The 21,197-nt window shown below is 35.9% G+C and overlaps 1 protein-coding gene across 4 annotated transcripts in view; it reads left to right on the top strand.

Annotated features, from left to right (window-relative positions):
* WDHD1 (WD repeat and HMG-box DNA binding protein 1) overlaps positions 1-21,197 on the top strand; it is a 68,299-nt gene that overhangs the window by 20,360 nt on the left and 26,742 nt on the right. For all 4 annotated transcript variants that reach the window (XM_011283237.4, XM_045059936.1, XM_045059935.1 and 1 more), the window contains 9 exons: positions 687-779; positions 1,822-1,928; positions 2,286-2,427; positions 8,206-8,416; positions 11,124-11,311; positions 13,133-13,317; positions 15,805-16,046; positions 18,870-19,007; positions 20,690-20,846. In XM_011283237.4, the coding sequence (XP_011281539.2) occupies positions 687-779; positions 1,822-1,928; positions 2,286-2,427; positions 8,206-8,416; positions 11,124-11,311; positions 13,133-13,317; positions 15,805-16,046; positions 18,870-19,007; positions 20,690-20,846 (1,463 nt within the window). The remainder of the gene's footprint in view (positions 1-686; positions 780-1,821; positions 1,929-2,285; positions 2,428-8,205; positions 8,417-11,123; positions 11,312-13,132; positions 13,318-15,804; positions 16,047-18,869; positions 19,008-20,689; positions 20,847-21,197) is intronic.

Raw genomic sequence — 21,197 nt, 5'->3', positions numbered from 1 at the left:
AATCCTGAGCAGGTTCCATACCATCAGTGCGGAGCCATACACTGGACTCAAACCCACGAAACCATGAGATCATGACCTGGGCTGAAATCAAGAGTCGGATGCCTAACTGACTGAGCCATCCAGATGCCCCTATATCATGTGACCTCTTAAGATTACATTCTGCGTTTAAGTGATAGTTGTAGAATTTAGGATTTATTTTTCTTTGCTTATGAAACATTAATTAATTTAAAAATCAATACAATTAACATAGTTTTTCTGTTCATAAATAATACTTTTTTCTTTTTGTGATAAACATAGAATATACTGATTTTATTTTTTCTATTTGCTTGGAAGAATATGTAAGTCGATAAGTTTCCTTTTAAGATGTTTAAAGCATTCTGGATCTATTTCTTTCCTTTTAGCAAATGAGATGAATTTTTAGATCCAAAGGGCTTAGATTCCTGAAAAGCAGTATTAAAAATACATAACTATAAGTACTCTGGTTTTCAGTGCAAGCAAATAGAGTGATCATTCATTCTTTGCTTATCAAAATTTTAAGTAGTTTTCTGAGTTTTTAGTTGCCAATTAAAATACAGATTTGCTTTTATGTTTTCTAGGCTTATTTTGATGAACTTTTTGCCTTTTTTTTCCCTCTCAAATTTAATTTATTGTAAATTTTTGTTTAAATCATTTTTCTTTCCTAATAGTTACTGGCAGTTCCTGTGGAAAAATCTGTTAAGCTATATAGAAGAGAAACTTGGAATAATCAGTTTGATCTTTCAGATAATTTCATCTCTCAGGTAAGTTTTATAAGTGACACTTTGTTTTTTGTTTTTTTTTTTTTTAATTTTTTTTTTTCAACGTTTATTTATTTGTGGGACAGAGAGAGGCAGAGCATGAACGGGGGAGGGGCAGAGAGAGAGGGAGACACAGAATCGGAAACAGGCTCCAGGCTCTGGGCCATCAGCCCAGAGCCCGACGCGGGGCTCGAACTCCCGGACCGCGAGATCGTGACCTGGCTGAAGTCGGACACTTAACCGACTGCGCCACCCAGGCGCCCCTATAAGTGACACTTTGAATTAGCTAACAGGAATATTTCAGGTATACTTGGACTAAATATAATCGCAGTTAAGTGTTGTTGGAAATGGAGAACAATGCCAGATTGTTGTTCATGTGTCCAACTTTTGTCCCTCAACCTGCCTTCATTTAGCCAGTAACTGGACAGTAGATAGGTCTTTGCTAGGTCTTGTCTGAGCTTTCTCTTTGTGAAGTTGGTAAGAAAATTTCTTAATTTATAAGAAGTCAAATTTAACTCTAACATAGTATTAGAACATGTTACTTTCACATGATCAGTAATTAGCCTTTATTGTTAAATGAGTTTTATTGAGACTTATGATCATGGACTCTGGAATTTTAGAGCAGGAAAGGTTGTTGCTCTATATTCTCTCTCTCCTCTTATACACACCCATTCGGCACGTAAGGAAACAAGAGGCCCAGTAGGTCAGCAGTGGCTTAGTACAGTTCATTTCACTTACTAGTTCTCTTCATCTTGGTGATGACTGCTAAGAGGATACCTTTTGTTATCTCTCTAGGATAATAACAGTTTTTAGCTTTTGCTTTTAAAATTGTGCCAACATAATTTTCTCATGGTAAACAAAGTAATAACCGCTTAGTGATAGTTGAATTATTATTGAAAAAGAAAGTTGAATAAGCAAACTGTCTTGCCATTTGTGAATTGATTTAATTAGAAGTTACACAGAATATAGGTTATAAAAATTTGAATTTGGCAATAAGTGTTTATTTTCAAATTATGCAAATTGTTATTTATTGTTTTTCCTCTAGGCCCTGAATATAGTAACCTGGTCTCCCTGTGGGCAATATTTAGCTGCAGGGAGTATTAATGGTTTAATTATAGTTTGGAATGTGGAAACCAAAGGTTGCATGGAAAGGTATGATTCAACTTATTTATTTGTTTGTTTGTTTATTTATTTTTAAAAGTAATCTGTACACCCAGTGTGGGGCTTGAACTCATGGCCCCAAGATCAAGAGTTGTATGCTTTACTGACTGAACCGCCAGACTGAACCAGCCAGGCACCCCTCTTTTGCTTTTTTTTTTTTCCTATTAGATTTTGGTTTGTTTTATTTTGAAACATTACAAATTTACAATCATTAGATTGTCAAAATACGAACATAGTTAATAGTTTGTTAGAAATCATTTAACGTTTTCTAACTAAAATTTTCCTAAAGAAATGTATAGTTTATATATTTTTTGGTAGCGTTTTAAGAACTCACTTTTTAATTTTTAGGGTGAAACATGAAAAAGGTTATGCAATTTGTGGCCTGGCATGGCATCCTACTTCTGGTCGAATAGCTTATACTGATGCAGAAGGAAATCTAGGGCTCCTGGAAAATGTTTGTGAACCCAATGGAAAGACATCAAGTAATAAGGTAATAAGTAATATGTGGTAGAATAGTTTCTTCAGTCTTTTGTGGTCATATGGATTTGGAAAACATCACAAAAAACATTACTTTCTTGGAAAGTTATAATTCGTTATTATTATTAGAGGCTCACTAATGATTTATCATAAAGAAAACTGTTTAAACTTGTTTAACGTAATATTTCCCAAATATATTTTACTGAGAAACTTTTTCCCCTCAATATAATGCCTATTAATATTCCTTGGCTTTATAAGGAATACCTTTGTGAAGTACTATTTTAGTATCCTGATGTTCTGGGGATTGTTATTTAAGTAAATATAGATAAAATTAGAGTTAATAATTATAACTTAGTGTAGCCTATCAACCTTTTCAGCTCTGAATTCACTTTCATTCTTAGAGCTATCCTTATATCTCTTAATGCTTAGCCATCCAGCCTTACTAACTAAATTGCTTTAAATAGGCCATCTTGTTTTATACAAGTCCTTGGTTTTGTTCATTATTTCCCCTGCCTGGCAAATATACCCAGTCAAACTTAAGTCTTGGTTTAGAGTTCCAGTTAAAGATCGTGGACTTAATACATCCATTTATGTCTGCTCAGACAACCTGATATTTGGAATCCCCACTAAAATTACCCTAAATAGTTCTTTTTAAATGCATAATCTGATAAAGTTAAAGAAGACAGTTGAAGTGGTGATAGTAACAAAATTTTGGAGGCTGAAAAACAGAAGCATGATTGGAAACTAAGTTTAGCTTCTCAAAAAGTCAAAAAATTGATTCCGAAGACTGCAGTTGGGGGAAAGCTGGGATGCAGTTCAGCTTGCCTGACTGAATCCTCAATGATTCAGAATTTGGTAGCACTAGTTACTTCTAGAAGTGAGGCTAAAAATAGGAAGGTTGGTTTCATGAACAAGTAGATGTCTCCAGTCTCAACATTGGTGTGCATAGCTAGGTAACTGCCTTCCTTCACCGCCATGTATATTCTGGCAGGATGCTGGAGATTAGATCTCTGGAAAAGGTAAAACAGAGAAGGTCTTTGGTCAGAACACTGGGTACAGTTGAATGGCACTCGGCAAAAGAGGAATACTGTACTGAAAAGGATTAAATGAAAGTGTATATACTTGAATGTTAAAATTCTCAGCTTATTTTTCATCCTTGACTCCTAGAGCGTTGTCAGTCAGTCTTAGGTTTTTCAGGCAAGAGATTGGAAGAATTGTCTTTGGGGAATCTATCCAAGAAAAAAGACCTAAAGAGAGAGAAGATTTTTAACTCCAGGAAAAAAGTTGTAAAAGAAGGGAAAAGTGATCATTATATACCACATTTATAAAATGAGGATAGGAATAATGCCTACTACCTAGGATTTTATTGTGAGGATTATATCAGTTATGTATAGAATTAGAACAGTCTCTAGCACAGTTTATAAGTGTTGCTATTATCTTTATTCAACTAGGAATAGCATTTAAATGGTCATAATAATCTAATTCCTGCATATTGATCCAACCAAAATGAGAATTTATCTATATTGGGAGGATATACATAAATATAAGAGAGTAGGGGTGGTTGAGAATTATAACAAATCTTCATCTTTCCTAATATAGGGAAGTTAATAGGATCGATTAAATAGATAATGATTAAAACTGAAACACTATTGTGTCATATGTCTAAATGTAGGAGTTTAGAAGCATTTGTTTTCTGTTCTCTTATTTCATTAAACATTAGTTTTCTAGAACACAATCTTATGTACTCAATCTAAAATATTTGTGACAAAGTTCCTTTTCAATCTTTTTAAATTTTTTTTAATGTTTATTTTTTGAGAGAAAGGCAGACCGTGAGTGGGGGAGGGACAGAGAGGGAGACCCAGAATTTCAAGCAGGCTTCAGACTCTCTGAGCTGTCGGCACAGAGCCTGATGCGAAGCTTGAACTCAAGAACTGCGAGATCATGACCCAAGCTGAAACCAGGAGTTGGATGCTCAACCAACTGAGCCACTCAGGCACCCCAGTTCCTTTTGAATCTTAATGGTGCTATCATTAGAATTTTATACCATACTTGGGGTGCCTAGATGGCTCAGTCAGACTCTTGGTTTCAGCTCAGGTCATGATCTCACAGTTTGTGAGACTGAGCCTCACATCAGGCTCTGTGCTGGCAGTGTGGAGCCTGCTTGGGATTTTCTCTCTCCCCCACCCCCCTCTCTCTCTGCCCTTCCCCCACTCACACTCACTTGCTCTCTCAAAATTAAAAAAAGTAAAAAAATAATTTTATACCACAAGTTTTCATTGTCTTAATTAACATTTGTACAGTTTTCATTCATGCTATAGGAGTCACTTGTGAGCTCTACAGTGTATCTGCTTACTATTCACTTTTTTTTTTTAATATGAAATTCATTGTCAAATTGGTTTCCATACAACACCCAGTGCTCATCCCAAAAGGTGCCCTCCTCAATTCCCATCACTCACTTTCTCCTGTCTCCCACCCCCCATCAACCCTCAGTTTATTCTCAGTTTTTTTTATTTTTTATTAAAAAAAAATTTTTTTTAACGTTTTATTTATTTTTGAGACAGGGAGAGACAGAGCATGAACAGAGGAGGGTCAGAGAGAGGGAGACACAATCTGAAACAGGCTCCAGGCTCTGAGCTGTCAGCACAGAGCCCGACGCGGGGCTCAAACTCAATGGACCGCGAGATCATGACCTGAGCCGAAGTCGGCCGCTTAACCGACTGAGCCACCCAGGCGCTCCAGTTTATTCTCAGTTTTTAAGAGTCTCTTATAGTTTGCCTCCTTCCCTCTCTGTAACTTTTTTTCCCCCTTCCCCTCCGCCATGGTCTTCTGTTAAGTTTCTCAGGATCCACGTAAGAGTGAAAACATGGTATCCGTCTTTCCTTGTAGGACTTATTTCACTTAGCATAACACTCTCCAGTTCCATCCACGTTGCTACAAAAGGCCACATTTCATTCTTTCTCATTGCCAAGTAGTATTCCATTGTGTATATAAACCACAACTTCTTTATCCATTCATCAGTTGATGGACATTTAGACTCTTCCCATAATTTGGCTATTGTTGAAAGTGCTGCTATAAACATTGGGGTACAAGTGCCCCTCTGCATCAGCACTCCTGTATCCCTTGGGTAAATTCCTAGCAGTGCTATTGCTGGGTCATGGGGTAGATCTATTTTTAATTTTTTGAGGAATCTCCACACTTTTCCAGTGGCTGCACCAGTTTGCATTCCCACCAACAGTGCAAGAGGGTTCCTGTTTCATAAAATACCTAGGAGTAAACCTAACCAAAGATGTAAAAGATCTGTATGCTGAAAACTATAGAAAGCTTATGAAGGAAATTAAAGAAGATACAAAGAAATGGAAAAACATTCCGTGTTCATGGATTGGAAGAATAAATATTGTTAAGATGTTAATACTACCCAAAGCCATCTACACATTCAATGCAATCCCAATCAAAATTGCACCAGCATTCTCGAAGCTAGAACAAGCAATCCTAAAATTTGTAAGGAATCACAAAAGACCCCAAATAGCCAAAGTAATATTGAAGAAGAAAACCAAAGTGGGAGGCATCACAATCCCATACTTTAGTCTTTACTACAAAGCTGTAATCATCAAGACAGAATGGTATTGGCACAAAAACAGACATATCAACCAAGGGAATAGAATAGAGACTCCAGAATTGGACCCACAAATGTATGGCCAACTAATCTTTGACAAAGCAAGAAAGAATATCCGATGGAAAAAAGACAGTCTCTTTAACAAATGGTGCTGGGAGAACTGGACAGCAACATGCAGAAGAATGAAACTAGACCACTTTCTTACACCATTCACAAAAATAAACTCAAAATGGATGAAGGACCTGAATATGAGACAGGAAACCATCAAAACCCTAGAGGAGAAAGCAGGAAAAAACCTCTCTGACCTCAGCCGCAGCAATTTCTTAATTGACACATCTCCAAAGGCAAGGGAATTAAAAGCAAAAATGAACTATTGGGACCTCATCAAGATAAAAAATCTTCTGCACTGCAAAGAAAACAATCAAGAAAACTAAAAGGCAGCCGACAGAATGGGAAAAGATATTTGCAAATGACATATTGGATGAAGGGCTAGTATCCAAAATCTATAAAGAACTCATCAAACTCCACACCTGAAAAACAATCCAGTGAAGAAATAGGCAGAAGACATGAACAGACACTTCTCTAAAGAAGGCATCCAGATGGCCAACAGGTACGTGAAAAGATGCTCAACGTCACTCCTCATCAGGGAAATACAAATCAAAACCACACTGAGATACCACCTCACGCCAGTCCAAGTGGCTAAAATGAACAAATCAGGAGACTATAGATGCTGGAGAGGATGTGGAGGAACTATTTGTTTTTCAAAGTGATCTTATGGGGCACCTGGCTGGCTTAGTCTAGTAGAGCATTGCAACTCCTGATGTCAGGGTCATGAGTTTGAGTCCCACATTGGATGTGGAGATTACCTAACAAATAAATAAATAAAGTGATCTAAAAAATCATTTACAGTGACATCTAGTGTTTGCAATGGTATGTTCATATTCCTAGGAATGAAGGATTAATGTTGAATTTCCTTGCCTCCTTTATTTTTTTATTGGTTCTATCCATTTACTTTTATAAGCATCAAAAAAAAAACCCACAAAAAACTAGCTTTAACTGAGATAATTGAAAGCAAACATATCCTACCTAAGCAAAATAAAACAAAATAAATTTAAAATAAAAGTAAATGAATGGGGTGCCTGAGTGGCTCAGTCAGTAAGCGTCCAGCTTCAGCTCAGGTCATGATCTCGCAGTTCGTGAGTTCGAGCCCTACATCGGGCTCTGTGCTGACAGCTCACAGTCTGGAGCCTGCTTCAGATTCTGTGTCTCCCTCTCTCTCTGCTCCTCCCCCACTCACACTCTGTCTCTCTCTCAAAAATAGACATTAAAAAAATTTTTTTAAAAAAAAATTTTTTTTTCCAACGTTTATTTATTTTTGGGACAGAGAGAGACAGAGCATGAATGGGGGAGGGGCAGAGAGAGAGAGAGGGAGACACAGAATCGGAAACAGGCTCCAGGCTCTGAGCCATCAGCCCAGAGCCTGACGCGGGGCTCGAACTCACGGACCGCGAGATCGTGACCTGGCTGAAGTCGGACGCTTAACCGACTGCACCACCCAGGCGCCCCTAAAAAATTTTTTTAAAAATAAAATAAATGAATGACTAATGAGAGACTTTGTAGGAACTTATAGGTCACTTCTCTGGAGAATGACTTTTGAGGAGTAAAACCTTGCCTTGTATTTGGGTATATACAGTATTTTTTTATATGTCTGTTGTACACTCCTGTCCCATCCATAAATACTATAAGGCATTTAAAATAAGGACTGGGCGGGGGGTGGGGGGGGTGGGCGGTGCCTGGGTGGCTCAGTCTGTTAAGCATCCGACTTCAGCTCAGGTCATGAACTTGCAGTTTGTGAGTTCAAGCTCCATGTCGGACCCTGTGCTGACAGCTCAGAGCCTGGAGCCTGCTTCAGATTCTATGTCTCCCTCTCTCTTTGCCCCTCCCCTGCTCATGCTCTGTCTCTCTCACTCTCAAAAATGAATAAATGTTAAAAAATTAAAATATGGACTAAGTCTCACAGAAATATAATTCTTATAAATACATTTATTAATTAATTCTTGTCAGGGAATTTACTTACTTGGTAGAATATATAGGTGCACATTACAGAATTGGCTTTTGAGTAATTGCATTTATTTAAATAGTTCACTAATCTTTGTAATTTGTGTTAATTTGTTCAAGGTCTCTAGCAGAGTAGAAAAAGATTACAGTGATCTTTTTGATGGAGATGATACAAATAATGCTGGTGATTTCCTAAATGACAATGCAGTGGAGACCCCTTCTTTTTCAAAAAGAATTATAAATGATGAGGAAGAAGATGATGACCTCATGCTGGCTTCAGGTCGTCCTAGACAGCGAAGTCACATTCTAGAAGATGATGAAAACTCAGTTGGTATGTATTGACTTTGTGGATGTGATGATTCATCCTGTCAATTGATATTTTACAATTTTTTTATTAAAACTATTATTTGAAGTCATTATTAAGTTTGTAGAATGTAGCTAACGTAGTGGTAGAGGGAAGTATGTAGTATTAAGTACTTATGTTAAAGAAGATTTCAAATCAATTATCTAAGCTTCTGCTTTAGCAAATTAGAAACAGAAGAAGAGATCAAACTCCACACTAGCAGAAGGAAGGAAATAAAAAACAGAATTCAATGATATTGACAACCAAAAGCTGTAAAGAAAGTCAGTGAAACCAAAAGCTAGTTCTTTGAAAAGATCAGTAACATTTTTTTTTTAATTTTTTTTTTTCAACGTTTATTTATTTTTGGGACAGAGAGAGACAGAGCATGAACGGGGGAGGGGCAGAGAGAGAGGGAGACACAGAATCGGAAACAGGCTCCAGGCTCCGAGCCACGGGTCAGTAACATTTTTAAACCTTTATCGTGACTGATCAGAAAGAAAGAGAAGGCATAAATGACTAATACAAGTAATGAAAGGGGGCTGTCACCATAGATTGTATAGATATGTACTGTCCAGTATGGAGGCCATTAAGCCATCTGTGGCTTTTGAGCACTTGAGATGTGACTAGTTCAAAATGAGATGTGTTATAAGTATAGAATGCAACCAGACTTTGAAGACAGTATGAAAAAAAGAATGTAAAATATTTTAGTCATTTTTTAACATTGAATACATGTCAAAATTATAATACTTTAATACAGTATAATATTAAAATTAAACCTTTTTTTACTATTTAAAATATGGTTACTAAAATTTTTTAAATTATATATATAACTCCTATTTCTGTGAGATAGCACTGCTATTAATAACAAAATAATAACAATAGTATGACCAATTTTGTGCCCATAAATACAACAACTTAGATAAAATTGACAAATTCTTTGAAAGACATAAGCTACCAAGCTAACTCAAGAAGAAATAGGGGCTCCTGGTTGGCTCAGTCCGTTATGTGTCCAACTTTGGCTCAGGTCATGTATGATCTCACAGTTCACGAGATCAGCCCATTGGGCTCTCCGCTATCAGCACAGAGCCCCCTTCAGATCCTCTGTCCCCCCTCCCCTCTGCTTCTCTCCCGTTTGCGTGCTTTCTTTCTCAAAGATAAACATTAAAAAAATGTTTTAATAAAAAGTAATACGAATAATAGTGTCTGTTAAGGAAATTGATGTTACAGTAAAAAAACCTTCAAATAAACTGCTAAAATAGCACATTTGAACATTGTCAAGTAAAATGCCAAATACATTTTATGGCGGTAAATTTTGCTACATTTAAATCATATAGGGTTTTATAGGACTGGAGTCCTTAAATATTTGGTCTCCAGAGTTTATTACATTCTTAAAAACTTTTGTGGACCCCAAAGAGAATTATTTATGGAATTTATATACTGTTATTTACCATGTTAGAAATTAAAACAAAATTTAAATATATTTATTTACTTTTTAAATTTTTATTTATTACGTATGTATGTATGTATGTATGTATGTAAACATAAGTAACATTTCAAATGAAAAACTTAATAAGAAAAGTAGCATTATTTTACTCTTTTGAAAATTTATTCCATGTCTGGAATAGAAGATAACTGAGTTCTTTCATGTTTCAGAATTCATTCTACTGACATACGTGTTGTTTTGCTTAATTGCTTAAAGTATGTGAAGAATATTCAGGCTCAACACAAACATGTAATTTGAAAAGGAAGTATTTCAATAACCTATTGAAATAATTGTGGATATCCTTTGCTACTGTACCAAAACTCAACAAGTGATCATTTCATAAAGATTATTTGCAGTGTGGACTCTGAAAACTCTCCAGTGAACTTTCCAACTATATTATATTAAGATCCATTGGTCTGACTTGAATGGATCTTTTAGTTTACCATGTTTGATTTTGAAATACATGCATTGGTAATTTAGAAAATACTGGTTCACTGAGGTTTGCAGGCCTTTGTAATACTGATACATTATCTAGGATTGTATTTGTTAGTATCATCACCAATCTTGTCAGAAGTTTTTAAATATTAGGAAGCAGTCAAGCTCATGGTGGCAGGTAAAAGTTGTCTGATTCTTGCTTGAAAACTCAAATTTTATCATTGGCAACAGATTGTGTCAGTTATTTTTCTTAAATGACCGGCCTACTTCGTTATTTTCAAGAAAATGTTGACCAAAATACCAAAGTCAGCATAATCATACTTTATCTGGCATTCTTTCAAGTAAAAATGGTGTTTCATGAGAAAATCAACAGTTCAGCTTACAACTCATTTGTACGAATGGTTTCCTTTTTTCTGAGGCAGACATCACACGTCTTCATGCACACTTCTCATTTTAGCACAGAGAACATTTTTTAAAAATCTGTGCAAAGATTAGGGTTTAACAGAATTGATATTTTTACTGCAATTGAGTTGTGGTTAACAGTGAGTCGACTGCTAATACAGATGGGTGCCGCTGCCTGGATTTATGTCACAGCACCAACAGTTTTACCCTCTACTGTTTTTGCACCATCGCTGTTAACATTAACACAGTGGAGGAGGCAGATAGCATGTTAGTATTATTAAGTATGAATGGAAAATGTTATTTGGATTTTATAATGCTTTTTTTTTTAGGTCATTGGTATTTATGATTCTCTAAGTATAATTCTTTGTTTTCTAGATGTTACAATGTTAAAAACTGGTTCTAATCTTCTCAAGGAGGAGGAGGAAGATGATCAGGCAGACAGCATTCATAATCTACCACTTGTAACATCCCAAAGGCCATTTTATGATGGGCCGATGCCAACTCCCCGTCAAAAGCCATTCCAATCAGGTTCTACACCCGTGCATCTCACTCATAGATTCATGGTAAGCTTTGGATCTACACTTAACTTGAAAATAGTTTTATGTTATATATTATATTATATTATATTATATTATATTATATTATATTATATTATATATTCTTTTACCTTTAAGAATTTTTTCTCAATATAGTTCTGTTTGGTAAAAAATATTTTTAAAAACCTTGATTAACTGGCCTAGAGCACTTTGGTACAGAATTTTGTGGTTTATTTTTTTATGGTTAATTCAGTTTTAATCTTATTTCAACCTTATTATGTTAAATAAAATTCTGCTTTGCAGAGTGACAAAATGAACATAAAGTTAATATGACTGTATATCTTGCAGTACCTCTTGGTTATACTTCCAAACTTTATTTCTCATATTTTTATATAATAGTTTATACTGATTCCAAAACACTAGTGAGAAGATGTTTTTTAGAAGACAACTCTTAGTATGATATATTAGAAAGTGATAAGTGCTATGGAAAAAAAAACTCTCTGCCTCTTTTCCCCATCCACCCTACTGGAATGTAAACTCCGAAGGATAAGAGATGTTTCTGTTTTGTTTATTGATAGCACTTAGAACAAGGTATGGGGCGCCTGGGTGGGTCAGTCGGTTAAGCATCCAACTTTGGCTCAGGTCACATCTCACGGTTCTATTTGTGGGTTCGAGCCCCATGTTGGGCTCTATGCTGACAATGTGGAAGCCTGCTTGGGATTCTCTCTCTTTTCCTCTCTCTCTCTCTGCCCCTCTCCAACTCGCACTTTCTCTCTCTCTCAAAAATAAATAAACTAAAAAAAGAGCAAGGTATGGCACAGTAGGCATTAAGAATATATTTCTAGGGGTGCCTGGGTGGCTCAGTTGGTTAAGCGTCCGCCTTCAGCTCAGGTCATGATCTCACAGTCTGTGAGTTTGAGCCCTTTGTTGGGCTCTGTGCTGACAGGTCAGAGCCTGGAGCCTGCTTCAGATTCTGTGTCTCCCTCTCTCTCTGCCCCTCCCCTGCTCATGCTCTGTCTCTCTCTGTCTCAAAAATTAAAACAAATAAATAAATTAAAAAAATATATATTTCTAAAATGGATAAGTGAATATATTAGCTTTTTATTTTAAGCTTGAGAGTTAAAAAGTTTAATATTTTTATTTGTTGGTCATTTGAGGTTTTCCACCTCATGAGGACTTTGCCTGGTATCCACCTGGCATAAATTTGTAGGTAAATATTAAAGTTAATGTTTTATTTTAATAAGACTTTTTGTTGCTGTCAGTAATCATCATCAAGTAATAGGTCTTAATTTTTTATTGTCAGTTGTTTTATGTGTAGTTATTTGTGGTAGAGGAAAGGAAACACTAGGGCCTAGTGTGAACCTGTAGTGTACATAGATGGAAGATAAGTTTTCTAAATGGTATCAATTTATGTTGCTTTAAAATGTATATATTTATTCTTATAATTTAAACCAGTTAGTTGGAACAGGAAAATATGCTGTCATTTATGTCTGTATTTATAAGTAAATACAGTTTTGAAATATTTCTTTTGGGGAATTTAATGGTTTGGTTGTACAAAATTGTATTTTTTTATGGCAGTAGTATAATTTTTAAAATATTAAATGGAATACTCCATTTGCTAATAAATAAGTATGTGCCTTCTTCTCATGAAAAGAGTAGATAATAATTGTAGTCCTGATGTCACTACTCTTACTTGAAACTATTTAAAGGTAGATAAGCTGTGGTTGTTCCCATAACTTAAATTTCGATACAGACTGAATTATAGTATTTGTTAATTTGTAGTTTAGTCTGCTGATCCTAGGACCTTTTAATTTTTCTCAAGCTTGTATTTAACCTTAATGCTTGTAGGTGTGGAACTCTATTGGAATTATTCGCTGCTATAATGATGAACAAGACAATGCCATAGATGTGGAGTTCCATGATACCTCCATACACCATGCAACACATTTATCAAACACTTTGAATTACACAATAGCAGATCTTTCTCATGAAGCTATTTTGTTGGCATGTGAAAGCTCGGATGAACTAGCAAGGTAAATTCAAGATTATTAGGAAGAATTCGTCATTGCTGAGTTGTTAGATATAGAAGTATTTCATACATAAGACTTCAGAACATGTCTGTTTTTGCCTAATTGTCCCCTCACTTACATTCTCTAACTACAAATGAAGATATGACAGTTTGTAATTGCAAGAGAAATGGGGCTATTTTTTATATTGTTACTGTGTTTCATTAGTATTACAAGAATAATACATATGAATTATAAACAAACATTCTTAAGCAGTACAGAATTTTTAGGAAGAAAAAGTCCCCCCAGAATTCTGTCAGACATAACCACTGTTAAGAGTTTGATGTGTATCCTTCTAGATTTCTTTTTGTATAAATCCCTGTCCTTTTTAAATTTACTTTATTAGTATAATTTATGTACGATAATGCACCCATTTTAGGTGTACAATTTGATGAGTTTAACGAATGTGTATATATTCAGATAACCACTGTCCCAATCAAAAAAGTTTTTCTTTTAAGATTTTATTTTTAAGGAATTCCCTATACCCAGTGTAGTGCTTGAACCCACAACCCAAGACCAAGTGTCATACGCTATATCAACTGAGACAGCCAGGCGTCCCTCAAAATTATTTTTTATCACCCAAAATGTTCTTGTATCCCTAGACAGTTAATCCAGTACTTTCCTTGGACAAGTTTTTTGTCACCTGGGTTTTTTGTTTGTTGGTTTTGGGTTTTTTTGTCACTCTAATTAGATTAGAAACTTCACTATTTTGGTTTTTTTTTTTTTAATGTTTTTTTTTTTTTTTACATTTATTCATTTCTGAGAGACAAAGAGAGACAGAGCACAAGCGGGGGAGGGGCAGAGAGAGAGGGAGACACAGAATCCAAAGCAGACTCCAGGCTCTGAGCTGTCAGCATAGAGCCCGACGCGGGGCTCCAACTCACCAGCTGTGAGATCATGACCTGACCCGAAGTCAGACGCCTAATGGACTGAGCCACCCAGGCACCCCTTGAAACTTCTTTAAAAAAAGAAGGGGGGAGAATGATATTTGGAAAAATAGACAAAAAAATTATGGTGGAGAAGCAGTAGAGGCTGAATCCTTTTTTTTTTTTTAAAGAAGAAAAAACATTTTTACTTAACTTTCTGTTATTTCAGCCAGATTACCCTCTCCTGATCTCTCTTCTTCAGCAGATTGTAGTGCTTATACACTTGATCGTAGATTTTTACCGACTCTGAGGTGATTTGAAATTAAAATCTTTCTGATTGGATACATTAGCTTCTTGCTGCTCAAAGTGTAGTTCACAAATTAGGGGCATGGGTCACCTGGAAGCTTATTGAAAACAGAATTTCAGACCCCACCCCAGACTTTCTAAATCAGAATCTGCATTTTAATGAGATCCATGGGTGATTGAGTATGCATTAGAGTCTAACAAATACATTTTAATTGGTTTCCTAATTTATACATTGTAAAATCCACTCTATACTTCATTATTGAATTAAATCAGTTTACTAATAGAAACCACTGTTGACTCCATGTCTCTGACTCAGAATCTTACATAAATAGAACATTTATTTCCATGTACAGTTTTTTTCCAGATATCTTTTTCTTTGTTTTCCTGGGTATATTATTTCACAGCTGAATACAATGTTACTTTTCATTAAAAAAAAATTTTTTTTTTCAACGTTTATTTATTTTTGGGACAGAGAGAGACAGAGCATGAACGGGGGAGGGGCAGAGAGAGAGGGAGACACAGAATCGGAAACAGGCTCCAGGCTCTGAGCCATCAGCCCAGAGCCTGATGCAGGGCTCGAACCCACAGACTGTGAGATTGTGACCTGGCTGAAGTCGGACGCTTAACCGACTGCGCCACCCAGGCGCCCCTTAAAATTGAATTTAAAATTACTCTTCAGTAAATCAGTACTGCCTCTGGTTCTAAATACTGTAATATCTGCATTCCCAAGTTTAACCTTAGTAACTTTCATGTGTGTGTGTGTATATATGTGTGTGTGTGTGTATGTATAAATATAAATAAATGTAAATAAGAAAGACTGGAAACATCAGATTGTTAGCAGTGGTTGGTGATCTAGCTGGTGGGATTATATGTGATTGTATTTCCTTTCTTCCTTTGTTTTCCTATATTAAATTTTTTTTACAGTGAAAGAACTAACATTTTGATGTTTCTTCCCTTTTTAAAAATTTAGTTGTGATTTGTCTGTGTATTTGCAACCTAGGATCGATCATACTCTGCAGATTTTAGTCTTCCTGTTTTCATTTAACATTATGTTGTGAGCATTTTCCTGTATTTTTAAGTATTCTTCAGTAACATGACTGTTAATGGTTTTAATACATTCCATTTTAAGGATATTTCATAAATATTTCAAAGCTCTTTTTGTACCATTTATGTTTAAAAGAAAAATTATTTGGTTTTTGTCACTGGGTATCATGATTAGCTTCATATATATAACACATCAAATAGGAATGTTTGATTGTTTCTGTCTTATTTTAATTTATAGCAAGCTTCACTGCCTGCACTTTAGTTCTTGGGACTCAAGCAAAGAGTGGATAGTAGACATGCCTCAGAATGAAGATATTGAAGCCATATGTCTTGGTCTGGGATGGGCAGCTGCTGCCACTAGTGCCTTGCTCCTTCGATTGTTCACTATTGGAGGTGTTCAAAAAGAGGTCTTCAGTCTTCCTGGGCCTGTAGTATCAATGGCAGGACATGGAGAACAGCTTTTCATTGTTTATCACAGAGGTAGATTTTTTTTCTAGTCTTTTATGATCTTGCCATGACTTGAAGTAAAATGAAAATTACTTGAGCTTTGTCTTTCTCATACTTTGTTTTGGATTATATACATCCTTTTGCATTCATTTTAGCATTTGAATCTGTGTAATCTATGAATGTACAGAATTTTGTATTCACTAGTAGGAATGAAAATATTTTATTTATAGAAAAACTATATTCTAGGAAGAATTCCAAGGTAGAACTTGGCTAGTTACTTCCATGTCTGTATCTCATAAGAATTTTCAGCATTTAAATACCTCAAAAAAAAAATAAAGTAACTTCCAGTGTGCAAGACCAAGACAGTTTGAATATGACTAAAAAGTTGCTGCTTCCTTTTCCTCACCTTATACTGTGTCCTTAGTCCCCACCACTGTTTGAAGACTGATTTTTTTCAACATTATTGATATGGGGCAGCTGGTTGGTTCAGTAGGTAGAGCATGGGACCTTGGTCTCAGGGCCATGAGTTGAAGCCCCATGTTGGGTCCAGAGTTTACTTTAAAAAAAAAAAAAAGATTACCAATAATCTTTTTATGCTTATTTTTTGGTAATTCCATCAGAAACGCTTTCTTTTCTTAAAAATTGTAATTCCAGGGGCGCCTGGGTGGCGCAGTCGGTTGGGCGTCCGACTTCGGCCAGGTCACGATCTCGCGGTCCGTGGGTTCGAGCCCCGCGTCGGGCTCTGGGCTGATGGCTCGGAGCCTGGAGCCTGTTTCCGATTCTGTGTCTCCCTCTCTCTCTCTGCCCCTCCCCCGTTCATGCTCTGTCCCTCTCTGTCCCAAAAATAAATAAACGTTGAAAAAAAAAAAAAAAATTGTAATTCCAGTATAGTTAAAATAGTGTTTTATTAGTTTCAGATGTACAATATAGTAATTCAGTAATTCCATACATCACCCAGTACTCATCATGAGAAATGTACTTCTTAATCCCCATCACCTATTTTACCCATTCCCCACCCAACACTTTATTTTCTTGGATACTGTGACATCAGTCCTGATGTTTTTCTTACTGATAACTCCTTCAGCTCTTCCACTAGCTGCTCCTCCTATGCCATCCTCTTAGCTGGAGTGCTCCAGGACTCTGTCACAATCCCTCTTCTCTAGTACCTCTCTAGATGAGGAGCTTTCAGTCTTTTGACTGCTTAGCCCTAGTAAGAAATATGCTCTATTTTGCTAATCTATACATATTAGTAAATGTAACTACAGAAGTCTCATGGACAATATGTACTCTCTGATTTCAGTTTTCTTTAAATGCTATTTGCAACTTTAAACTGATTTCATGACTTGTGGCTCAAAAATGCAGTTTGAGAAACTACCCTGGGTTATGTCCTCAAGGCCTATGTCTTTAAATACATCTGTATGTCCATGACTTATAAATTAATATCACCAGCCCTGCCCTCTCCTTGTGTCTACAGACTTACATATCCAGTGGCTACTTGAAATCTCTTGGTAGAGTTTTGATATGCATTTCAAACTTGGTCACAATAAAACCTTTGGGTGTTTTTTTCCCTTCCACCTTGCCTTCCACTTAGTTTTCTCCATCTGAATAAATACCATACTATTAATCCAGCCACTCAAGGCAGAAATGTAAGAGTTATCATGGAGTTTTCTCTTTCCCTTACTCCCCATGTCAACCCCATCATGTCAGTTCTATGAAATAGCACATTCCAAACCCTCTGTTTTCATCTCCTCCACTGAAACCCCAGTTCAACCCAGATGTCTTCTCTTGGACTATTGTAGTTGTCCTGTAACTAGCTTGTCAGGTTCAATCCTTGCCTTCCACAATCCATTCTCCACCTGGCAACCTAAGTGATTTTTTAAAAACATAAAGTCAGAACACATCCTTCTCAAGTTTTTGTGACTTTCCATTGCTTTAGAATAAAAATCAAGCTTTTCATCACAGCCAGCAGGGTCCTACATGATCTGACCTTTGCTTGCCTCTTGAACCTCATCTGTTGCCACTTTTTCTTGTTACTCATTCTAGCAATACTAGCTTCTTTGTATTCTTCAAATTTACCAAGCTTGTCCCTATCTTAGGACCTTTTCATTAGCTGTTCCTTCTGTTTACTATAGTGCTCCTCCCCCTGACCTTTGGATGGCTGGCTTCAGCATGCATTTTTTAAAATGCTTATTCTTAAGAGAGAGACAGACAGAGCACGAGCAGGGGAGGGCCAGAGAGAGAGAGAGAGAGACACCGAATCTGAAGCAGGCTGCAGGCTCTGAGCTGTCAGCACAGAACCCAATGCAGGGTTCAGACTCAAACCATGAGAACATGACTTGAGCTGGACGCTTAACTGACTGAACCACCCAGGCACCCCTCCAACTTGCAATTTATGTCTCAGCTAAATTTCACTTTCTCAAAGAGGCCACCTTTGTCTAATCTAAGGTAACCATTCAGTGTAACGCTCTGTATCATATTATTATTTTAACTCTTTGGAGACACTTAGCATTTTTTTCTTTTTAAAAATTAGTCTTCTCTTACCTGAATATGAATTTCATGAGAACAGTGTGACTTCATTTTCTTTACCATTGTAGCCCCAATACCCGGCATATATAAGCTCTTGTAAATATTTGAGTGAATGAATTAACCTCTTATATCACTTTATATAAGTAGTCCATGTAATATAGTATTCTAATACCTGAATGATATGTCAGTCAGGTGGGTTATCCATAAAAAGCAGTGCTAGTTAATCTAAGAATTTATCACAAAATCATTTCAAGTCACAGAAAGTACTTTAGACTGCATTATAGCTAAATAACCTTTGATACCTGATTTATATTTATATTTTCTCACTAGGTACAGGATTTGATGGTGATCAGTGCCTTGGAGTTCAACTGCTAGAGCTGGGGAAAAAGAAAAAGCAAATTTTACATGGTGATCCTCTTCCTCTTACGAGGAAATCCTACATAGTGTGGATTGGATTTTCAGCTGAAGGCAAGATAAACCCATTTGTTTATATTAAAAACATTTTTACAGTAGAAATTGTTCCATTGGTTTACTCCTAATTAATTTTTAAAGATAAATGTCTATATTATATGTGTAAATATCTTAATTATGTTGGCAGTGGGAAACGAATTGTTTGGCAAGGTAGCCATTATTTTATGTATAAGATCTGTTCTTCATGTGAATTCTGGTTAGAAAACTTACAAAGAGAGAAATATATTTCTCTAAAAGTTTGTTATGGGTACCAAGGAGGAGATACAAATCAGTGGTGAAGTTGTGGCTTTTCCTGAAGATTCTACACAGAAAATAGGAAATTTCTGTAGCTGCACTATCCACTACAGTAACCCAGTCACATGTGGCTAATCTAAACTGAGATGTGCTATAAGTATAAAATACTCTCAGAATTTTGAAGACTTAGTTTAAAAAAAGAAAGTAAAAAATTTCAATAATTCTTTTACATTGATTACATGTTAAAATGATAATATTTTGTATATATTGGGTTTAATAAAATATGTTCTTAAAATTCACTTTTTCCATTTCCTCATGTAGCACTAAGAAATTAAAAATTACATTTATAGATTCATTTATTAGTGGCTTATAACTGATGATGATTTGAAATACCTTATTTAGCCCTGTCTCCTAGCTAAAATATTATTTCTATTGGAGATTCTTGCCCTTCACTTATATTATTGGAAACTCCAGTTTGTCTTTTACATTTCTGAACAGAGAGGGAGGGAGGCAAACCATGAGACTCTTGGACACAGAGAACAAACTGAGGGTTGAGGGAGGGGTAGGGGAGAGGGGAAGATAGGTGATGGACATTGAGGAGGGCAGTTGTTGGGATGAGCACTGGGTGTTGTATGTTAAGTGATGAATCATGGGAATCTACTCCCAAAACCAAGAGCACACTGTACACACTGTATGCCAGCAAATTTGACAGTAAATTATATTAAAAATCAACCATTTCTGGATGTGTTTTCTAGTGGGATATTATTGGTCATTTATGTTCTAATCATGTGACCATTTGTAACTTCCATTTATATGTCTTTATTTTTTTCCGCCAATTACTAATCAGATCTAGACTTAAGGATAACTGCTACTTGCAGAGTGAGAGGTGTGTGAAGTCACAGATACAAGGGATAATTAGGGAATAATGCTATGCACTTCCTGAGATGGGGGCAGAGTAAGTGGGAAACAGAATAGCTTACCTAGGAGTTGGGGAACACAACGACAAGGCCAAGAAAGAGCAAGAGGAAGAAGAGTACTAAAGGCAAATTTCTCTACATCATCATGGTACATTAGGTTCTGGTTGTTTTTCTAGTCTTTCATAACCAGCAAAACTTCAGATTCAGAATTTAACATTTTTATTGAAATTGGCTTTTAAAAATATTGCTATATTCCAGCAGGTGGCATAATTCTCACTGAAACTATCAGCTTATTCTCTTGAGTAAATTTTAGTCCTATCACAGGCAGGTTTTTTTCTTCTATTGAGTTAGAGCTTATTCTGTGCGGCTAATTAAGTTTTGTGGGAAATAATCTTGAATTATTCGCCTTGTTTTGTTTTTTGCTTTTGAACTGAAAGTTGAATCATTGGTATGTATTTTTGAAATAGGATTTATTTAACAAACATGTAGCTGTGTCTCCAAGTGATTTCTTTTTCTTTTGGTGTATAGGTACCCCCTGTTATGTGGATTCAGAAGGCACTGTTCGAATGCTTAACAGAGGGCTTGGTAATACATGGACTCCTGTATGTAACACAAGAGAACACTGTAAAGGAAAATCTGATCACTACTGGGTGGTTGGTATCCATGAAAACCCCCAGCAACTGAGGTGGGCTATTACAAAATGCTTAGTTGATTCTTTTTTAAAAAGTACTTTGAAATTTTTTGTTTTGTACTCTTTAAAGGTATTTAATTTTTTTTTTTTTTTTGCTCTTTCACCTTAGTTCATTTATTTGCTTTCCATATTCACTAAATTAGAAATTGGTTTATATTCATTTTGAAGTTTGCAACTGATTGCTGGACTTAAACTAAATAGAAATTAAGCATATTAGTGTGACTGTAGTATTATTTCAGCCAGATGGGGAAGAGTTCTGGTTAAATGTGGCATTTCATCTTTTACTGCAGCCTTTTATTTTATTTTATTTTTTAATTTTTTTTGTTTTTTTGTTTTTTTAATTTA

Source organism: Felis catus, chromosome B3, assembly GCF_018350175.1.
Source record: "Felis catus isolate Fca126 chromosome B3, F.catus_Fca126_mat1.0, whole genome shotgun sequence".
NCBI classification, from domain to species: Eukaryota; Metazoa; Chordata; class Mammalia; order Carnivora; family Felidae; genus Felis; species Felis catus.
The sequence above is the reverse complement of the archived record's forward strand: the minus strand, read 5'-3'. Positions and strand labels throughout refer to the sequence as shown.